This window comes from Poecilia reticulata, chromosome 7, assembly GCF_904066995.2.
Source record: "Poecilia reticulata chromosome 7, P_reticulata-male-v2, whole genome shotgun sequence".
NCBI lineage: Eukaryota > Metazoa > Chordata > Actinopteri > Cyprinodontiformes > Poeciliidae > Poecilia > Poecilia reticulata.
Genome location: NC_088836.1, coordinates 11735789 through 11758517, shown reverse-complemented (window position 1 = coordinate 11758517; position 22729 = coordinate 11735789). Strand labels below are relative to the sequence as shown.

At 37.3% G+C, this 22729-nt stretch overlaps 2 protein-coding genes across 4 annotated transcripts in view; one reads left to right on the top strand and one right to left on the bottom strand.

Moving 5' to 3' along the window:
• Window positions 1–149: 149 nt before the first annotated feature.
• On the bottom strand, window positions 150–14049 carry wrap73 (WD repeat containing, antisense to TP73). Its single transcript, XM_008414744.3, has 13 exons — window positions 13880–14049; window positions 13259–13346; window positions 12627–12779; window positions 11065–11181; window positions 4563–4635; window positions 2827–2930; window positions 2551–2637; window positions 1775–1909; window positions 1610–1687; window positions 1426–1528; window positions 1185–1310; window positions 789–980; window positions 150–575 (listed from the first exon to the last, which is right to left on the bottom strand). The coding sequence occupies exons 2-13, from the start codon at window positions 13325–13327 to the stop codon at window positions 463–465; spliced, it is 1350 nt and encodes a 449-aa protein (XP_008412966.2). The 5' UTR covers window positions 13328–13346; window positions 13880–14049; the 3' UTR covers window positions 150–462.
• tp73 (tumor protein p73) overlaps window positions 11180–22729 on the top strand; it is a 42926-nt gene continuing 31376 nt past the window's right edge. The window contains exons 1-3 of one of the 3 annotated variants that reach the window (XM_008414745.3): window positions 11180–11339; window positions 17773–17868; window positions 18693–18843. In XM_008414745.3, coding sequence (XP_008412967.1) covers window positions 11308–11339; window positions 17773–17868; window positions 18693–18843 — 279 coding nt within the window. In that variant the 5' untranslated portion in view covers window positions 11180–11307. Of the gene's footprint in view, window positions 11340–14460; window positions 14750–17772; window positions 17869–18692; window positions 18844–19561; window positions 19730–22729 lie in introns of those variants that run through there. The other 2 variants (XM_008414746.3, XM_081608879.1) reach the window with 2 other exon arrangements.

The following is a 22729-nucleotide window of genomic DNA, read 5'->3' as shown; positions in this document are numbered from 1 at the left end:
CAAGATATATCAATATTAATTTCATTTTGGATCTTAAAAACTATTATGATTAAGCTGTTATTTATGTGAAAGTAATTTCTACATTTTCTTCACATAATTTTCAATTATGTGAAGAAAATTGGGAATTAACAGTTTACAAAGTAGATCCATCAAAGTAAAAAACTGAAGTATTTATTTCAAAAAAAATTATTTAGAACAAATACAAACATTCAAAGAAACATGTACATAAATAGTTTATGGCTAAGGCTTAGTGCTGAAAAAACTAGCACTAGTTTTTAAACTAGTATCTTTTAGTTTAAAAAGTTTTTTTTGTTTTCTGGAGTAGGAATGTCATCAGGTTTTGAAAATTTTTTGGTTTTTAAGCTGCTATAATCCAGATATATTAGAGATATCCAGGAGTGCTTCCACTGATCTTCAAGTACAAAATTAGACCTGAACTAACTGGAGTAAATGTTGTGACTTTTACTTTTCTTCGTGGTCAGTATCCATATAGCACAAACAAAGCTGGTCTTTCCCAAGCAGGATCACAGAGTCACCACTGCAGTGCCAGTTTAGGGACTGGACTTGAAAACTACCTGAAAGACAAAAAAATAGAGGAGTAACTGATCACTAAACACGTACAAAAAAAGAGAAAAGCTTTTTTCACAGATAACAGTAAGCTCTGAAAATAATAGTATTTGCAAAGTTTATAGAGGACGTCTTATCCCACACAGCCCAAGCTAACAGCTAACTCAAAAAGTTGGAAATTTTAACCAATAAAGTCGCAGTTTAAATATTGAGTGCGATACCTTCAGCAGGAACCTGAACAGAAACGCAGCCTCCTGGAGACCAAAGATAAAGCTTGCTGTTGCCGGTACACAGGGCCAGTCGGGGCCGACGGGGGTCCCACATAACGCAGCGTACGGCGGATGTGTGCTCCAGCACAGCCTCCAGGCTCATCTTCTGCATGTCCCACACCCAGACGGCAGTGGCCATGTTGTCTACAGAGACAGAAATGCTCATAAACCTTCACAGCCACTCTGTTTATAATGGTGTTAAAATACCAGGAGGGTGAAAAACAGTTGAGTATGAAATAATATATTACTGAAAAATTTAGAAGCCATAAACACATTTCACACAGTTTACTGGGGTCACCGATAAGTAAAAAAAAAAAAAAAAAAAAAAAAACAGCCATCGGTACTTACCATTTTTGGTGGCAAGATAGCGACTGTCTGAGCTGAATGCCAGAACAGACACACCTATTTTGGGATTAGCTCTGTCTGGCTCTGGCTTGACCACAGGAATTTGGACAGGCAGGGGGCAGATCTCATCTGGATGAGAAAAAACAACTCTGATTTTGTAAACAAACTAGGATACTTCAACTGGTATTATTATTGTTTTTTTAATCAAATATTGTTTTGTTATAAATGAGTATTGCTGACATACACTTGCTCTGGGTGCTTAAAAGCGTGGAGCCCATTGTGATGTTGTGTAGTGACATCTCATCACTGACCACTGCTGGTCTTCTTTCCACTTCCTTATACACAATCTAAGGACACAGGATGTAGCAAATAAGCTTGATAAGAAAAATAAAGTACAAAGTATTTTTTATTTTATCGTCAATACTCACAGCTTTCATGTTGTCAATGGTTGCAGGATGCTCAAACTGTACGATTTTCTTCCACGTGATATGATTGAGGATGCGCACCTGACAAATATAAGAAACATAGTTAGAAATCTACAAATAATGACCATCGGTGCATTTAAAATTTTGACACTTTCTAACAAACTGTACTTTCTCATCATAACTGCCTATAGCCAGGAACTGGCTGCTGGGGCTCCAGGACACAGACTTCACACCGAGGGACCACTCATAGGCACTGTAGGTCGACAGCAACCGGCCATCCAAGGAATATAGCAAAACCTTATACTGTGGAGAATAAACAATTAATAAACTAATGTATTGCCGCAAGTGTTTGGCATTTTTATGCAGCTTCAAGATATGAAAAGAATGAAGTAGGTGGTACTTAGATTGGCCTCATTTTCTAAAAGAAAAGCAATGTTTAAAGTCAGAGTCATTACAAAATTAATCTACAATTCACTGGACTTCTAACAAATTTCAATAAGATGATTTCTCCATCACTATGTCAAACAGCAACAGCTTTTTATTTTTAGAATACATTTATAGAGTATATTTTAAATAAAAAAAACAATCTGTTCCTTTTTCTAACAGCTAATTTAGTCATTTACAGTAAGTATATAAAATAATAAAACATGAACAATGTTGAATATGTCTGATCTACACAAAAGTGCTCAAAACTGGCAGAATTAAAGGTGATATAATAGGCTAAATAAAGTATAAGTTAACAGAGGCACAATATCAAATCAACAGTGTGTTCAGGTTTTAGTTTCAATAAAAATGTGTTCACTGGGAAAAGTGGAAGACAGACAAGTCTAACTTCAATGAGCACAATCAGCAACTTTAAAAAAAAATGTTTGGTAACATTTGCTTTTTTATTTGTCATTAGAACAGTTAGCTTATTTCAGTTGTTGAATCTTAAAGGAACAGACCTCTAGACAGCTGTCCCACACCGCTAGCACACATCCATTAGGAGACCACTCCAATCCTGCAAGGTCCTGAGTTTCAGTCTCAAAATGCTGTGAAATAAGTAAAAACATGAAGTAAATATATGACAAGCACAATTTGAAAATAATGAACACAAAAACAACAGTTTAAGACATTCTGACAAAATATAAATGAACAAAGTTGATTATGCAAAGATGGAACCAACTATTAAAAAAATAATAATACACAAATTTAAAAAAGCAAAGCGGTGTCCTACTTACCCTGAGTAAATGCCAGTCGTCACATACAAATATACTAACATAGTCTTTGCAATCACGGCGCTCAGCTAAAGCCATATAGCATCCATCTGTGCTGAAGTCTATTCCTGTGGGTGACAGAGCAACAAGACCAGATTTTGTAGAAGTTCTTGCTGTCTGCTTAAAATGGTATAACAATACTTATATTTAGAAACATTTCATACAAAAAAATAAAATAAAAACCGTATTGGCAGGTCAGACTTTCTAAAGATTGGTGATCGGCCAGAAAATTGAAATCGGTGAACTCCTAAACAATACGGCCAAGTCCAACAATTAGCGTAATATTCAACATCTGACTTTAGTGGTTGGCGAATAAAACAGAAGAATTATATTTGCTAAACAAATCAAAGTCATTAACACATAACAGGTCTCCTAGTTCAGTAACAGTAACTATTTCCATGTTTTGCTCAGTGGAGGCACCACCAGCCAAGATGTTGAAGCATCTTCTGTGCACACTTTTATCTTACTCTTGATAAATGTATCTTTTATGAACATCCAATGTGGATGTTCATTTTCCTCTTGTCTTTCATGTTAAATAGTTTAGAATTGATACAGAAAAAGATTATTAGGCTCCATGTATTGAATAAAAAAAAATTCTGATCTAAAAAGGAATCAAGATAAAGTTCTACATGGCCAACACAGGAAACATCCCAGAGAAAGACAGGTTATCCTTGCTTTCATTTCATTAATCTTTACAGGCTCAATTGCTGTCCAGCTGCTAGTGAAAGCTGGACAATGAAAGGATGAATTCAAGTATTCTTCTATCATTCTTCTAACTTTGATCACAATGGCTGCTGTCTTCTGTAGCCAATACTAACCACTCACAAGTAGTCCATTCAACCCCCCATAAACTCTCAAACTATCCCTTTAAGCGGCAACATTCAGTTCGAGCTGCAGTGTTGCTCCAAGAGACACTCCCCAAGTTGCAATGCACAGGTCAAAAGGTGAAAACAACACCAGCATAACTGTCCCGCCTAGAAAAAAAATTATTTTTAAACTTTGATCTGGTTGAAAAGTGCGTCAGGAGGGCGAGTGGGCCTGAGCGCTGTTTTAGTTGAAAAAGCCCAACACCCCTAGTTTACTGAAAAATAATCATCGCAATGACAATTTGCTGAAAGAGCTGCAGTTAGCAGAATACCATGTGTGTTCACTGGTAATAAATTAAATAACTGCGTTGACAGTTTACTGATAGAAATACAATCAAACTATTCAAAGATTTTTCTCCCATTTAATATAAACAGTTCAATCTACTGATTGGAATAACAGCGGAGGCCGATGTTTTCCACTGAATACACACTCGTGGAGTTCTGTGTGTTTGATACAATGTAATTATCCGATTGTTTGGCACCATCGAGTCTGCGGCATGCAACTACCGCGGCCGAAATCATTTATATGACAGTGCAGAAGATAAACGGATTGTAGAGGGGCATGGCATTACATGTGGAAAATGAGTAGAGACCGAGACAATCATATATCCAGTAGTCGCTGACAGGGCCGTTATGAGGAGCATGCCCCATTTACTGAAGGGGGAGCACAGCTGTCACCAGTGACGGCCATACTTTGGCCATATCCCGGGTTTTGCCACAAGGTAAAGAGCAGTAAGTGATTAATGAGGTATGTCAAGGCACTCAGCTGACCCTGTCCTCAGGTACTATAGCAGTACATACTGTAAACATTCATAATACCACTCCCATACTCACCCTTCTGACATGCCTTGGGATACTTGATGTAAGACACGGCTTTCGTGCAGAGGGACCAGACGGTAATTCTCAGCTGTCACGGCAAAATCAAAAAACACAAGATTTGTTTTTGTTTGGGTTTTTTTTTTTAGTAAAAACATACTCTAAAATATACAAATTTATTATTCTTACAACATGTAAAGACAGATGTAGTTCACAGTCTGAATTTTGATGAGAAAAGCTCTTCAGAAAATGTGTCAAGCCATCTACAAACAGAAACTGCACTCATTCAAGATTGGTTTGCATTTACAGCGGTTTGAAGACGTTTTTATCCCCTGGCATGCAAATGTTTCAGATGAGCAAATTATATCTTAACACCAGACTAAGACAACCTAAGTAAGAACAAACTTTAGCTTTCAAATTATGATTTAATTTGTTGAGGGAATACAGTTTCCAAAACAAGTTGGTCCTATGTGAAGGACCAACTTATAATTCTAATAGCTGTTGATGCAAAACAAAGCAGCAACAACTGACAAGTATTTGTGATAATTAGCAATTCACTAAAGTGATGTCAATGTTTGTTTTTTAAGTTGTTTTTGTTTTTTTAAGAACTCTACAGGCTCTTCAGAGAAATATTAGTAGGTCAAACACTCCAACTACCAAAGAAGGTTCATCACACCGTCAGGATTTCCACATTTCTGGATTATTGCTCTCATACATTCTACAAGGTATTGTACATACAAATGACATGTGTTGCTCTTTTAAAATATTTCAGTCTTCCTTGTATTGTCAGACAGACTTTATTGAAATAAAGTCTTGATTGTGCAGGTCAGGTTTTATTCAGTCCTGAGTGAAAATACTTGAAGTCAGTTGACCAAATACAATTTGGTTTATGAATGTTAATCCGTGATTTAATAATTACCAGGGAACTGGCTTTTTTTTCTCTCTCCAAAGGATCAGGTTAGCTTGGATTGCTTTATTCTCAAAATTAATGAAAAACAAACAAACATGTTTTTTTAAATTAATTTAACTTTGTCTCATATCTAATTTGTTTGAAGATTTTAAATATGTTAATTTGTTTAAAATTGACAAAATTTGAAAATAACTGTAAGGTAAGGGAGGATATACTGATTGGAAGTAGAGCGGAGTCCAAGTCAAGCACGCTCTCATTTAACTCATAGATGAGAGTTCATATATAGATAGCAGGAAACTGGCTCACTCTGATCTGTCTGCTCCATGGTTTAATGTTAGACACGTCCGCTACAAGTGTGACAAATTAACAGTTGTGTAGCTGCGAGTGGCGTGCAGACTGACGGACGTAAAGCGGCAGCGAAGAAACACCATGTGACCACAAGCCGACATGACAAGGAACCATGTGTTAATGGTCAGTTTTGACAACAGTCAGTCAAATATCCACCTATATCAGTTCAGCAAAGTTCAGGAGCACAAAAAGAAGAGGAAAGGAGGCAGCACTCAAATTATAGTTAAGGAAAATAGCTGAATAAGGTTGTTTAAAAGCTTAAACAGAATGACTCCAAGGTTTCTAGGTCATAACTGATGATGTTTTACTACAAAATATTTCCCTGGTTGTTAGTGGACCCTGAGAGGTATTTTTTTTTGTTTGTTTGTTTGTTTGCATTTAGCATACACAGTTGTAATTAAAACTAAATTGAAAGAAATTATCACAAACTTTAACTGTTTCTCAGAAATAATAGTTTTGGCAACTTATGGCTATTGGAAAAGAAAAACATGCCTACTTATTATGCTTATATCAAGCATTTATATGTGATTGCAAACCTGGGTTGTCATTTTTTGGGCAATATTTAAAGCCTTAAATAATATTGTGACATGTCACATCCAAAGTTATCAGAAGTGAATCTTTTGCATTAAATATTAAGCAATGTAACTTATACAATTTCTGCTGGTAATCTTCTAAGAATTATTAAATAACAAAAAGGGTTGAGATAATTCAATATTAACAGAAGAATAAATTTTACTTGGTAAAAAAGAAAAAAAAAACAGGAAAGTAACTTCTTTTGGATGATCATTCTTAATAATTCTAATTTTAACTTTTAGACTCTATAACTTTTAACAACACTTCTGAAACGAGGACCTTTTGTTATAGGATTCAGTCAGACATATGAACAGGGGATAAATCTGTCACTGAAACAGACTGAAGTGTTGACCCTTCTGTTTAGTCAGCCAGTTTGGACAACCAGCTGTGTAGATCCTGCAATAACATCTCACTGCAGACTTTCTGGACTTCCCCTCCGTTAAGCTGCCATAACAACCAGAGTCAACACCGCTCAAACACCCACATGCTTTACAGATAAATGCTTCGAGGCCGCCACATATGCAATGCAGAGTGATCAGGACCAGAACAGAGTGTAACTTTAAACTGAGAAGGGAAAAATGTGTGTGTGTGTGAGCAAAATAGGTGGGAAATGGTTTTGCTTGTGTGGCAAAATGCAATTAGAACTAGAGTCAGTAAAGCTGGGATTAAAATGAAGTATTCTCACCAATCCTGGAGGAGCAGTTTTTTAAAGTGGGTGGCTGGGATTTGAGAAGTATCTGCGATCTGGTGGTTACCCTAACCCAACCATGTGTTTAAAACGTAAAGAACTCAGTGAGAAAATACAGGTAATAGGGAAAGTCTGCAATAAATTTATCATCTATTTTATTGCATGGTTGAGTGAGGGCTGGAGGATAGGAAAGTGCACCTGATGCTGAATAACCCCATCTGTCAACAGAGGATTAGACAGAAGGCATTCCACATAAAAAACTATCTCAAACCAATATAGACCATATCTCCAGTTACCGTCTCATGAATTTATCAAGAAACTATGGCCTCTCGTGGCCTACAAAGGCAATGGGCGACTTATTGTCCCACGCTGCGTTCCATCTGCTGCCTACATTTACAGTCTACAGTAGCAGTATTGCCAACTATGTTACATGCAAGTAATGCTTCAGCTGAACCTGCCAAAAACATCCCGGCTAATCTGATCTCAACAATGTGAAATATCCTAAATGAAGATGCCCTCAAGCCTCTCCTTGGCTATATATTTTTTTCCGACTTGGGTTTATTGGTTATAAAGATAAACAGTCATGTTGGAGGGGGATTTTGTGAGGTACTCAGGTAAATGACTGGAACCTAAAACTTACAGAAAACAGACAAATGCAACACTTTTAAGTTACTTTCTAGTAAGTCTTCAATGTGGGCCCATCCTTTTCACCCAGATTAGGAAAGTGATCAAAAGAATCTATAAAATACCAAAAATAGTAGAGTATTTTGGTTTAGGTTAAAAGTGAAAAACCAAGGCAGTACACTAAGCAGATTTACCAGCACATAGACGCACAAACACTTCCACAAAGGCACGATGCAAAGCACAGGCAGCTGTCACTAAACAAGTTAATATAGCAGGCTGTTTATGAGTGGAGCTGAAATTTAAGCTTGACACGAACACCGGCCTGGCACTGCGTTAATGAAATCCTGATTCAGGGTGAAGGCAAGTTCAGTGGGCTGTTTGGCAAAGTTGGAATTGTTGTCAGTTATTTTTCTTGCTTTTTGTTGGTTTGGCCATCCTTCACACAACAGCATGGCAAGTAAGGAAGCATTAATTAATCAAACTATCTTTGCTTCTTTACCATGTAATGTTTAAAGAACAATACATTGTGGATGCCACAGTATTAATTATGTATAACTAAGCTATGAAAGATACGGATCAGTAACTTATGAGCCAATTTGTTTGAGACAGTGAATTTGCAAAGTGCTAAAAAAAAAGGATTCATGCTTATTTACTGCAATTAACAGTTCCTTTCCCTTTGAAACTTTTTGCACCATGGTTTTGAAAAGTCACATCACTCCCAAAACAGAACAATGTAAGATTAAGAGCATAACAAAGTCTTTAAATCAGATAGAGCAGAAGAACAGCATAAAAACATCAAAGTTACAAATAAATAAATGAATGTTCAAGTACATATTTCTTAAATTGTGTGCTTTGTTGGTCAGGCACAAATTGTTAAAAATTACAACAGTTTTATCTCGCAATGACATCAATCATAGTGATACAATTTCAGCCATTTTTGATTTATCTTTGCTTAAATCAAAATGACAGGCAAGTCCAACATAAAATTATTGTGGGAAAGAAAATCAAAACTTAAAACTCAGAGTATGTATACTTGTATGTGTTTTATGTGATACAGTTTGGTTTAACTTTAGCAAAAAGAAGATAAAGACTAACATTTCCTGATGAATAAGTGGAAATGGCATTTTAAGATAAAAATTGGATATTGACCAATAAAAGCAAAATAGGTGCATCTCGAATTAAAACATATCAGCAGATCTAAATCAGACTGTCCTTTTTTTTCTTTTCTTTTCCTTTTTTTTTTTACAGGGGGTGGAATCATTCCACCTACTCCTGTTTTGTTTCTTGGAAGACACATCAGACACAAAGCACTAAAACCACAGACACTTGCACTCCCTGCACCCTTCTCCAGACCAGACGGACTACGTAGTTGCACCACAACACCTGTCAACTGAGTCCCGGAGTCAGGTTCAGCATGACAGACACGGCCTATCGCGGTGCCTTGTCATATTCCACATGGTCTTAGGACAGCAACTATGTTTTCTCACCCTGTATAAACACATGCCTGCTCTAGACTCTATATAAAACAGGAATTAGGATGCACAGAAAATAACCAAACATGTCTTTATTACCCTGGGTGTACTTTTGCCAACTTCTATTAATGTGCAATCAACTTCTGCTGACTTAATTGTTTTTGGCAGTTGAGCTGGTTAAACCAGAGTGGGACATATTTATGCACTAGATGTGTGACAGGGAAAAAAAAGTCTTAATTCAAAACTCAAGATCTAAATCCTAATTCCTCTTGGGTTCGTCAGTGTCCAACTTCTGCTAAGTGGTTCATGCTAATCAATCACATCTCATCTCAGCAGAGATATATATAAATCAAACCGATTCCAAGTATTTAGGGGAGTGGAATAAAACATCTCTCGTTACAAATATGTAAATAAACACACATCACACATGTCTTAGATGTTATGCAGTCATTACATTACTTTCACATTTTGAAAGTGTCCATCTCTAAACAGATGATAAACTGTACCATGCTGCGTATACATAAGCTTAAACACACTTTGTGTGCGTTTCTCTGTATGTTTTTGGTTAAAAGCAAAAAAGTAAAAGTTTTGATGTTTAAGCATAAAAGGAGCTCTGAGTGAAACAGGGATGCAGGCGAGGTCAGCTTAAAAGATAAGAATAGAAGTTGGATTTCACAAAAAAAGAGGAAATAATAAGAATGTAGTTATACCAACTTGATTCAGTCTATTGTCATAAAATATTGTTGTGTGTGTCCCACAAGGTGGTTTATTTTGCTTTGATTGAAGCTTATTGACAGTGTATGGAGGGTTGAAGTTGAGGTAATTTTTTACATCATTATTTGAAAAGTTCACCTATTAACAAAATATTAAAGCCCACAGCCATCTTTGTATAAAAAAGTATGTAGATGTTAGACTTACTTTGGAATAATTTAAAGTTTTCTGCCATTTAGACAAATGATAAAAGAATTTCCTTTTTATTTGCTAAATTTTAAAGAATCATTTTAAACTTTGACGAGGAAGGATGGGTCACATAGTAGCAACAAATAAGCTCTGAACAACCAATCACATTATAAATAGTGGTTAAATAACATCAGATGTCAACATGTGTTTTTTACATACAAGTACATTGAAAGCATTAGAAGCTTCTTAACAAAAACTAAAATCCTTCGAGGAATTAGATTTTAATGAGTTGAGGGAGAGAATGAGAAACAGAAGAAAAACCTGATCCTTCATTTATCTGATCTCTCCATTTTATCTAAACTGTTTTACATTCAAGTTTTAGAGAAAGATTGTGTTTGTGAATCACTACTATTGCACCAGATGCTCAGATTTGTATATATTTGGGAGAAAACCAACTCTTTGCAAGCATCAAAACACTCACTGAGGATTGTATGGTCAAGAATTCTCAAAGGTTCACAGAAGAAACTTGATCACTTTACTGACAGGCAGCAGACTCATGCATCCATCCAGCCAACTCTATTTAATAAAATCAATTACTTAAAAATTAAAGAATATAAACGTTTGAGTGGCCCTTTTTTCAGAGATGGTATTTTTATTAAGTGATTTCACCATACTTCCATTTTTATCAGCACTGTAAGTTTATTATAAGAATTTGCTTGCTAGGATCATAACAGAGCATGCACACATTTCACCCATGTGTTAAAGGTACTTGAGACTCATGTATGACAGGACGCTAACAGGAGGAGAGGAATGAAATCAGGCTGAATACATGCAGCAGGTGGGGGTCAGGGGGGCGTAGAGGCAGTCAAGGAAAGCTCTGGTGTCTGGCTATTTTCAGGTCTCCCCTTCCTCACAAGCCAGCAACAGTTGAAACCAAACAAGCGCACACATAAAAACACTTGCATTAGATGCATGCACGCGTGCATCAACTACCTTCACACTTACATGGAACTCGGTGGTGTTGAGAATGTGACGTCCGTCTGGACTCCAGCGTGAGGAGACTAGTCCGATTGAGCCCTCATCGATCTTACAGTGCCAGTCCGGCTGCTCCAGAGACCACACCTGAAGACGACGACGCAGCCAAGGGAGACAATGGCAGAAGAATGACCATCGAGCAGTTACCGTAGCTGTACTTATAGAAACGTTGATTGATTTTAAGCTTTGAAAGACAAGCGAAAGTTCGAAACCATGAAAGACTGGCACTGGATGCCCTTTCAAAGGTAAGATGCTTCCACTATATTCAGCATGACTAAGTTCACAAAGAAAAGAAAAAAAAAAACTTCACTAGAATAGTGACAACTAATTTCTCCTGAGCTTTTGGCTAAAAACTAATTATTACTGATTCCAGTGATTATCGTTTCTGAGATGTTCTTTTTTTTTTTTTACAATGAAAATGCTACAGAAATGTTTGTGTTATTTTCACACAATCTAAACGTATTTGAAATAAAAAATAAGACTGGAGTCTTTAAGTAACATGTCAGAGGTATATAGTTTAGACACCATACACATTAAGACCAATTTGCTAATGTCAAAGGCCTAAGATTCATCTCTTTGTGTTTCAGTACAACAGCTGGGTTTCACCTTTTATTTGAGTGAATGGCTTTTAACCTTATTTCAAATTAATTTATTAAATAAAAAGCACCAATCTCTGGCTGTAATGTTGAAGGATTTTTAAACGTAAATTAGCAATATTTTAATGAAAAACTAACTAACCAATAAAAATACTAATATGAACCACTGACGTGGTCTTTATTAATCATTTTCAGCCTTGACAAGTTATTTAAGCATCTTATACTTATAACTGTCTCTTTTACAGTTTTTTTAAGTGGAAAATGTATTTAATTTGTAGAAAGCTGTGTAGAGAAAACCATCATAAACAAAGCATCTTAACAAGACATTGCCTATTCATGATTTTAAAGAAAATGTACAAAACAACAACTAACTCATGCTGTATAAAAAAAGATTAATTATATGGTGTTGACGTCAGCTTTTGAATGTCATTCTAAACACCACCGGATTTTAAGGGGAAAACAATTTAATTATGAGCAATTGACTTTTGCTTGCTTATTAGATTAACTTCTGTGACAAAAATAAGCAGAATTTCCATAGCAATCAGTAGCATCTTTTTGATACTCAATGAATTTTAAAAGTGGTTGCCAAACTCTTCTGACCAATACTCAAATATTGTTTGACTATAAATGATATCAATTAAACATAAACTTTGATAACACAAACATAATTCGCCAGATTTGTATATATTTGCTAGTATTGTCTGTTATATAATGTACAGCATAAATATGCTTTTGTTATTAGCTTTTCTTTTTTTTAGTCTACACCCCAAATTGTCGCAGCCTCAAGTGGGACTCAACCCAGAGTTTGGGAACCACCTATCAGAAACTGATTTAAAAAAATATTCTCCAAGTACAAAACATATCAAGATACCCCCCCAAAAATAATACAATTTCTAAACTTAAATCCGGATCTTGGGTTATACTTGTATCTGTTACCTGTACCAGACCCCTCTTGTACATAGCACATAGGATGAACAAAGAGTCAGAGGACCACTCCATGTGTGACACTTGATCCAGACAGGTGTAGAGCTGCAGGATTTGCAAAGTGCTAAGATCTCTCACAACTAGTCTGTATTGTACACAGGTAGCCTGTAGAAGAAAAAAAGCAAAGGTTGTAGAAGAAAAGGCCCATAATTACACAATCAATTGGACAGAGGTTGGAATCAGACGATACCTCTTGATCAGCACATAAAACGTTGAAATAATAAATGGTAGCTTTTCTATTCTTTCTATGACACAGAACTAAGAACTTCTGAAAATCAGATTAAGGTGAGCAACATATACCATAATGTGTAATCTTGTAATTCAACCATTTTCTGTTAGACTCAAAACTACTACTGCTATCAAAAAACGTACAGCATATTTTTCTCCTTTAAGTTTAACATTCCATGGTGGAAGAAACTAGTCAAAATCTGTTTCAGCAAGTCAGACCTCAAAGAAAACTGGAAATTGTCAATTGCCAGAGAAGTGCTGATTGGTGCATCTCTATAAGACTTTACATTGATACTTCTGCCACTGTAAATGTGGTTTACCATAAAACAACAAAAGAATTCAACTCAAAGACTTACCAAATATTTTCCATCAGGGGAAACTTTGCAAAGATGGTTGGACTGCTTAAAGACCTCAGAGAAATTCATTTTGCAATCACAACTGTTCCTATAATGAGATAACACAGAGTCTGCATTCAATCTTAAAAGCATACACAAAGATGTGTCTTCACATTTTCAACTGCATACAGTTGACATTGTAGTTTTCTCGTACTACCGCGTGATGTCGCCATACGTCCAGCAAAATACTACACTTCATGCAATATAAAGTTTTTCTCTCAAAATAAGTCGAATCATTAAAATGTAAACTACCTTCAAACTTAAACTGAAATGACACCGTTTTTGAACATAACACCCGAAAGCACTGATAAAAAAGTTAAATGTGTTATTTTGACTCGCTGGCAAAACATAAAATAAAAACGCTATCAACCCCGGTGGTACAACCCTTTTTTCTTGTTTAATGAAAATATTATTTGTTAAGAAACCATTACAGTAGACATGGAGACGTGAACTGCAAACATAAACTATTAGGGATTCCGTTAAACTAGCTCGAACTGGGCTCGATCATTGCTAGCATGTAGCACTACTTAGCGGTTAACGTGAAAGCAAACCATGCAAAATATCCAAACATGCAACACTTACTCCTAACTTCAGCAGCATCACTTCCTCCGGCAAAACCTGAGATGTACAAACGCCTACAGGTCATTCAGAGTTTCTTTCTTCGCATGAAAGCGTTGGGCTCACACATTTTTAATCCAACTGTTGTTGGGTTTGTTTCTATGAACGTAAAATGACACACCGGTGCTGTCCAATCAGTGGTCGCCTCCACCGAAACGCCTTATGGGAAATGTAGTTTAAGAAAAATATTTTTGTTTTGTTTTCTCTGCCCGAGTCTAAACGCTCATGTAAACCAAATATAAAGAAACGTATTGTCTTAAGTGTTTTATTCCCATGACCAGGCAATTATCTTTTTAAATTTGGCAGTCAATTCATTAGTTTTACAGTTGTCATGCCGTCCTCATGTGTATAACATTTTAAATGGTTTGATTAATGGCTTTTCGTAATTTATATCTCAAACCAAACATGTCAATACAAATAAATTCAGCATGCTTTATTAAGGCTGCAGCTATTTTCTTTCTTGAAAGGTGACAAGGTTTTTTTCCCGCTTGTGTGCGGCTAAACCGCGCTACCCCCTCTCTGCTTCCCTCAGCGCAAAAAAAAGACGCTTCACCTTCTTCTCTTCGGTGTCGATCAGCAAAGCCATCACTTGTCTGAAGAGGATGCAAATCAGTTTCCCTCCTCTCTCCAGTTCATATTGCTTTTCTGAAAAGTCAATGACGTTCTTTCCCTCTTATCAGAGCTAAATTCGGTCGATATATGTTTTGTTTGTTTGCCTTTTCCATGTTGCCATTTTTTATGGAGGGTCACTTTCTTGGCATGTTCGATAAACAAACAGGTACTCGGTGCAATATCATCCCTGGTTGTTTGGTTTGGAATAAGCGTAACCTTCAGGTAGGCCTAATATTTCTTCATATTTCAGCTTCTGTTTAAATAACTTAAAAAGAAAAAAGAAAAAAACAGACTTTTGGAAAGCTAATTTCCCTTTACTTATTGATTAAGGTTAAAATGTAGAGCTATTTATTTAAATTAGTGTGGTGAAGATAGCTGTTGATAAGGACTGCATATAGTGCGCATTTTTCTAGACGTTTTTTGTTGTTTAGTTTCAGAGCAACAGATAATGCATCTGATTTTGTTAAACATCACAAATAATGGAAGTAATAGCGTCGCTTTAGACCTGGACTTTTAAAATAGACATAAGCAAAAATCTAGGATAACCTGTTTTATTGAAATATATACCTGAGATATAATTTTTGGGCCAGCTACATAAATAATAGCTGGGATTTAACTTCCAAATTTTATAACAACATTAAAATATTAATAACTTCAAACACGCCCAGATCTTACATCAAGATAAACCGCACATTAAATTATCTAAAGTGAGATAATTCACTTGGGCCTAACTTGATTACATCTAAAACAATTTTTAAATTTAATTTCTTCTCATTTGAGACTGCTTTTTTTTCTCCTCCGCACTAAATAACCCTGGGGAAGGGAAAATGCGTGTATGTTTGTTGTCATGGTCGCTGTAACCGTGGAGTGAAGACGCAAAGAGACCGGTGAAAATGTTCTGTATAAGACCAGCAAACATTGAAGAGATTGAAATATTGAATTTATTCATTTTCTAATTTATTGATTCGTATTAAACAAAAACTGCCCCCCGTTTATTTGTTGCATTTGGATATTTCACCTTATTTACTACCCACCAGCTCATCAGTGTGTTTTGGTTAATATTACATGTGCACATCCAGTAAAAATATTAATGCAGAATAATTACATTTATTTGTTTACTTATTTATTTATGAAAACTTTGATGCCCAAGAACACTTAGGACCTTTTTGTTTCTCTCTGGTAATATATATATTTTTCTTTTTTTTTTTTTCTTTTTTTCAAACCACCTGCTCTCCGACCAGGGATCTGCGTTTGTGTCTGCGGCGGCAGATCCCTGCTGGAACAGCGGGAATTTACTGCAGCCAATTGCTATTTTTTCAGACCTTGTCAGCATTTTTTTTTTTTTTTGAATGATCACAAAAAAAAAAGCTAAAATAATTTTTGGTTCAGCAGTCTTCCCGGATGTTTACCGAGGAAGTTCCATATCTGCAATCGATTCGGTGAAGACCAAAGTAAAGACGACTGTGTCCTGTACAGACAGTCCTATAGTCACTTTTAGCAATTCGGAGAATTTGTTAAATCATTAAGATTTGAGACTTATTTAGCCTATTTGTTGTAATGTGTATTTTTCAGACCCTGTACTTTAGTCAGTTTTAGCCAGTCTACACACCGGTGGTTCCTAAGAGAGGCGACGCTGCTGCGCGGCTCTTAATACATTTTCACAAGCAAACATTCCCATCACGATGTCAGCCTGTCTTAACTGCGATCATTTTCTGCATATTCAAACTGGAGACTAAACGAAAAGTCAAGACATCCAATCATCATCGATCGCGGTAAGCCTGCTTTTTGCGACTTTCTCAAATGTAGGCCGCTGGAAACACGTAGAAAGACGCTCCAACCCAAGAGATACAGGCCTACTTATTAGTGAGCGAAATAGTAATAAAAACCAGAAGGTAGTTTGTTCAGTGCGATCCAAATCTGTCCAGGACCACCTGGAGTGGTACGGCGACGCAATAGCGTTTCTGCCATGAGCGTGTGCGTGTGATGGAGTCATATTAAAAGAGGACGGGAGGATGCGGTGCAGAGACTGGGGAGGATAGGCTTCCCCCCGGAATGGAAAAGGCGATGAGTGAGGCAGGTCTGGACTCGCTCAGGCCCCCTGGCGCCTTGTAGCACCTCGCTGGGACTACATAAGTGCAATCACACCTGAATGAAGGCGTTCTGTGTTCCCGTGTGTGTTGAACCCCTTCCACTATTTCACTCGACGAAAACTTTGTATAACAACTACAGAAGTTTAAAAAAATTAAAAAATAATCTATGCACCATCACGGCCTATACAGCCATGTTAAAATAACGACAGCACAGCGTTGGATTTTCTTGGTATGGCTCTTCGTCTTTCTCTAGGAGGCGGTATGCAAAAAAAGCTTGCACTTGCTGATCAAGCAAATGTTCTGTTGTTTATTGGCATCGAGCGTCTGTCATTGTTCTCCACTGATCATTGCAGGCTGCATTGAAGGTACTAAATTAAATTGGTACTAAATTAAGCAGTTACTTTTTTTTTCAGGTCAAACCTAAACTACATTGTTCTGTCCTGAATAGACATTTAAAAACTCAGTTTGTGATTGGTGAGAGGTTTTTTTTTCTTCTACTTTTTAAAAAATCATAATACTTTTTAAGCATCTAAACACACTCGATGGATTGACTTTTCAAGCTAATTCCAGATTCTTTTAAGCTCACCCTTGGTTTGTGAACGTAATTAAGAAATGTAGTTTTCCCTCAAAAATAGCTCAATATTTGTCTCAGTCTCGGACACAGGAGGAGGGGCTCAGTGAGAGGCGCAATCACGCATGAATTACCAATGATGGAAACAGAGCACAGTTTAGTTGTTCTTGATTTCATTTCCAAAACCAAGTTTCAGACTTTAGAGGTGAGACAGTAGACAATAACACTTATAATACCCTTCCTTTGTAAAGAGTCTTAGACTTGCTCTCCAACAAACTTCTCTTTTAAGAAGTTTATGATGAACCAAAGATTGATGTGAATAAATCATTTATATTTTGACTGCCTGTGTCTCAAAGCTCTACATGAGTTAAGTAGTTTGATTCTACTTTGCAAATAACTTATACCAAAATTGCTCTACAAGAAAATAACCTCACACCAGTGGTTGTTTTGGAGATTGAAATGTTAATTGTTTTTTCTGCATTATCCATGCATTTCTACTCGATTATTATTCCAGATCTTCACCATTCATTATTATTATTATTATACAAGCGTAATTAATAATTAAATATCTCTGTGGCTCACAGAGCGATCTGCCCCTCATCAGACTGCCCGTCCTTTAAGATGTCCCAGTCCACTGTTGTTGAGGAAGGCGGCACCTTGGAGCACCTGTGGAGCTCTCTGTGAGTCAACATCTGCTGATGACTGCTTTCTGTGATTATATACATTTTATTAAAGCAATCTATTGTTTCATTTTTATCTCAATCCATGTTATAAATTATACAATGAGATAAAAAAAACAAATGTATGTTACTTCCACTTTAGGTTGTGGTAAATAAGTTTTCTGATGGTGAGGGTAAATTATTAGCTTTCTATAATAAACCAGACTTAATATAAAGATGTCCTTTGTATCATGAACATATATATTGAGAAATTACATTGCAAGCCACATTTTTTTTTAACAATCCAGTGGTGTTTTAATAATAGTTTTGATGTGGGTGAAATGACACACCACCTAGGGAACCATTCTGTTTATGGGTGACATCAACAGTTGGAAACAAAGAGCTATGTTTCAATTGTGCCTCAAATAGTTTTCCCATTCTTCATTGTGATATTGATTTGTGACAGTAATAAAACATGACTTTGCATCACAGCAGTCTGATAATGCCAAAGTTAGTATCTTATTCAAGATTTCTATTTGTTATTTAAAACCAGAGTGCTGTTTTTACCAGGATCCTGGATGACATTTCATAATCTCTGGTTCAGGATGTGTAAAACAAAAATAATCATTTTAAATGATTTTTTTTTTTTTTTTTGCCACTAAATTTTCTGAGCTGATAACTGATTTTAAAAATAGTTTAAGGTCATGAAACATGTTTGAAGAAAATAAAGAAAAAAACAAGTAGCCCTATTGTTTTTGTGAAAGTAAATAGGCTGCAGGTTGAATTTCTCATAAATGTACTGTATTCGTGAACATTTCACATTCATGATATTTTTGTTCACCTAGAGAGCCAGACAGCACCTATTATGAGCTGCCCCCCAGCAGCCAGCGAGGTGAGCACCCGGTTCCATCTACGAGCACGCCAGGGAATCACCGAAACTGTGCGGAGGTCTCCATGGACGTCTATCACATCAGAGACATGAACGACAATGTCATGGTAGGAACATGAGTGTTGCTTTGGTTTTCAGAAGCGTATGATATAAATTATTTTGGATAAATAAAAAAATATTTTCTCCAGCTTATTGCTCTTATACATAAACAGTTTCAGCCTCTTTTGGTTGAAAAGAGGCCTTTCCCTCCTTTTCAGGGAGAATTCCCACCTATATAGTTTCCCTCTCCTCAGCAGGTTTTTCCCTCTCTCTTTCTCTGCTGAGCGATCTGTTGGGACTGTAGGGTGGTTTGCGTAAGTGTGTGTGTATGTAGGTGTGTGTGTGTCTATGTGCTGAGGGAGGGATCATGAAATCCCACTGTGCCTCCACAGCAGAGCCATCTGTTAGGTAGTGTGTGTCTATGTGCAGATGCATTAACAAGCAAGCACATTAAGTTTGCAGGTGATCACTCAGCAGGTGGCACCTGTTAAACTTTATGTTCACAAGAAAAAAATGAACAGCAAATCTCTTTTTAATACAGGGAAATAATTGCAAGGCTCATTTTGACTTGGCTCATCTTGTGACTCATATGAATCTTTGTCTCAAAATGCAATTTCTGACCCCACCTCTGTTCTGTGCCTTTCCGATTTTGAATATTGGTCTCATGCCACTTTTAAGTGGGCAAGTCTGGACGTGTCGGTCTGGTTAATGAATAGTCATGACAGAAAAAAAAAATAGAGAGAGAGAGAGAGAGGCGGGGCGAGAATTTGTTGTTGGATTGTTGTTAGATGCATAGCAAATAAAGAAGGCCAAGTGGAGAAAGAGAAGTGGAGGAGGAAGAGGAAGGGCATCTTCGGTCCTCCATCATGTCCAGCTGCACAGAAAGGTCACCTGGCTGCAAAGAGGTCAGATGTTACGGTCCTACCTGACCACAGAAGCATGCTGTGTGATGCGGTGAGTTGATGCAAATTTACAACAGTGCAAACCGAGTTTGATTTATTTGAAAAAAAGTTATGCAGAAGATTGTATTGCAGTTATTTGTAAAGTACTCTGAACATCATCTCTATATTTAAACGTTTACTAATAGAATAGATGGAAGAAATTGTTTGAGATTTGACTTGATTTTCATTGCTTGTGGCAGGGGTGGGCAACTCCACGCTTCGAGGGCCGGTCTCCTGTAACTTTTAGATGTGTCTCTACTTCTATCTACTTCTACTTCTACTTCACACACCTGAGTCAAATAATGAGGTCATTAGCAGGACTCTGGAGAACTTGACTGCACTTAGGAGGCGATTCAGCTTTTGGATTCAAGTGTGTTGGACCAGGGAGACATCTAAGAGTTGCAGGACACCTGCCCTCGAGGACCAGGACTGCCCAGGCCTGGCTTATAGTGTTTTGAGCTTTTAAAAACAAGTACATTTTAATATGCGCTTTGGAGTACTTAACATTAATTTCTCTTATAAAAATGTTTTTTTTTAAGATTTTGGCTTGGAACAATTTCTACTTAATTTGAAAAAGGTGTTCACGAGGTGATAACAGTACATTTTCTTGTTCTTTGCTTCAGTTTATGTTAACCAGGTAAAATTATGAGAACCATATTAAGAGGTAGGTTGGTACAGTTTGGACCTGCCTGCTCCATGTTTCCCTATGGGGTGGGGGTTTCCAGAGCAAGAGAAACAGCAGGAGGCAGTAAATCTGACCGCCTCTTGTTTTTTTGGTTTCTACCTATTTACCTGTCACTTTATTGGTCAAATCTTTTCATTTTTTCAAAATCAGATTTCTACCAGTCAGCATATCCAGGTATCGAGACTTACTGAACAGAATCGCTTGAAATTCAAACTGGGGATCAGAAGGTCAAATAAGATAAGTTAAGTTACTTAGTATGTGGCATTATTGTTGGAGTAGATATCAGCATGTTTCAGAAACTGCTTACCTACTGCATATTTTCAGTATATCTTTGATTTTCAGAGCATTAGTTTTGATTTAGAGAAAATGACCAGAAAAATAAAAAAAATATTAATCGCCTTGTTGACGTCAGAGGAGAATGTACAGATTGGTTTGAAATGACTGAAAGACAACAGTCATAAAAAAAGCATTTATTAGAAGAACTATGCGAAATACCATTACTGTAAACCTTAAAACAGATGGACAGTAACAGAAGAGTGCACAACAGTGACTCTTAATCCTTCCCTTGAATCCATAATGGCTCTAATTAGATATCACACTTTACTTCTTTTACATGAAGTTACCACACTTTGAGATTTCCATCCATCCATCCATTTTCTTCCGCTTATCCGGGGTCGGGTCGCGGGGGCAGCAGCTTCAGAAGGGAGGCCCAGACTTCCCTCTCCCCAGCCACTTCTTCCAGCTCCTCCGGGGGAATCCCAAGGCGTTCCCAGGCCAGCCGAGAGACGTAATCCCTCCAGCGTGTCCTGGGTCTTCCCCGAGGCCTCCTCCCGGTGGGACGTGCCCGGAACACCTCACCAGGGAGGCGTCCAGGAGGCATCCTTACCAGATGCCCGAGCCACCTCAACTGGCTCCTCTCGACGTGGAGGAGCAGCGGCTCTACTCTGAGTCCCTCCCGGATGACCGAGCTTCTCACCCTATCTCTAAGGGAGAGCCCAGCCACCCTGCGGAGGAAACTCATTTCGGCCGCTTGTACCCGAGGGACACGGTCGAACGCCTTCTCCAAGTCCACAAAACACTATTATATCTGCGATATTGCAGAGTCGCGTTAGCCAACACAACCCCGCAACATCCAGAGCCTTAAGGAACTCCGGGCGGATCTCATCCACCCCCGGGGCCCTGCCACCGAGGAGCTTTTTGAGATTTGAAGTCTCATTTTTGCATTTCGCCTCATATATCCAGCAGGGGGAAACCTTGATGCACACACTTCTGCATTGGCCTCCCTTTATCCTTGCATCTGTGTACCATGCGTTTCCATCGGGAAAGTTAAACAAATATAGGTAGTTTTTATACGTTACCATTTTGTTCATTTGTGCAGCTAAGCTTTCATTTTTTCCCAACCTCCTTCCAATAGATGTGATAAAGCCTTGCTTGTTGAACGTGTTAAGTGGCCGTGATGTTTTATATCATTACAAAGTTTGATATAATAAGTGGCTGTAAAAATAGGTAATAGTCATTTTATCCTGGACCTTTTGTGTCTCATTCACTGTGACAAGTGAAGGTAGCAGCAGCAGGCTTATCCTTGTCTTTTAGTGTTTTGAGCCTTTAAGCTTGGCTTTGAGTGGCAGCAGCCAGGATGACTGCCCATAGGGAAGATCACATGATGCTGCTGGGATGGGAATCACATACACACACACACACACACACACACACACACACACACACACACACACACACACACACACACACAGCTATACAGGTATATGTGGTTTAGCCTGCCTTTTTCGCCAAACAGGCCCGGTGGTGGTTTAGATGGACTACCCTTTCCCAAGTAGCTAGAGCAACGAGAGATGGCTTAAAACACTGCAAAAAATCTGAAAAAAATTTAGCTCACTTTAGGTTTCAGATAGCAGCTACACAGCCTTTGTTTCAGCAATCTGACACCATGGTGGGTTATATGGACATCAGCAAATTGTGGTTTATGAGAACAAAACAAAGTAATGTGAGGACTTTAAAGGGACAACTACGTCATATTTAAAAACCTGCTGATTAGCATAAACACACAACCTGACAGCATACAGCATTAACAGAACATAATTTTATTAGGTAAATATGACCAAATAATTCAATTATTTTTCTTTAAAAAATAAAAATAAGCCTGAAATTGAAATGACCAAAGGAAAATAAAAAAATTTAAAAATTTAAGTGCTGCAACAAAACATACAGAAAAGTAAAATTAGGGTGCAGAGTGTTACCAAGTATTCTGAATATAAATAAATAAGTAAAACAATGTTAAATTAAAATTCTGCCACTTTTTCCAATATTTCT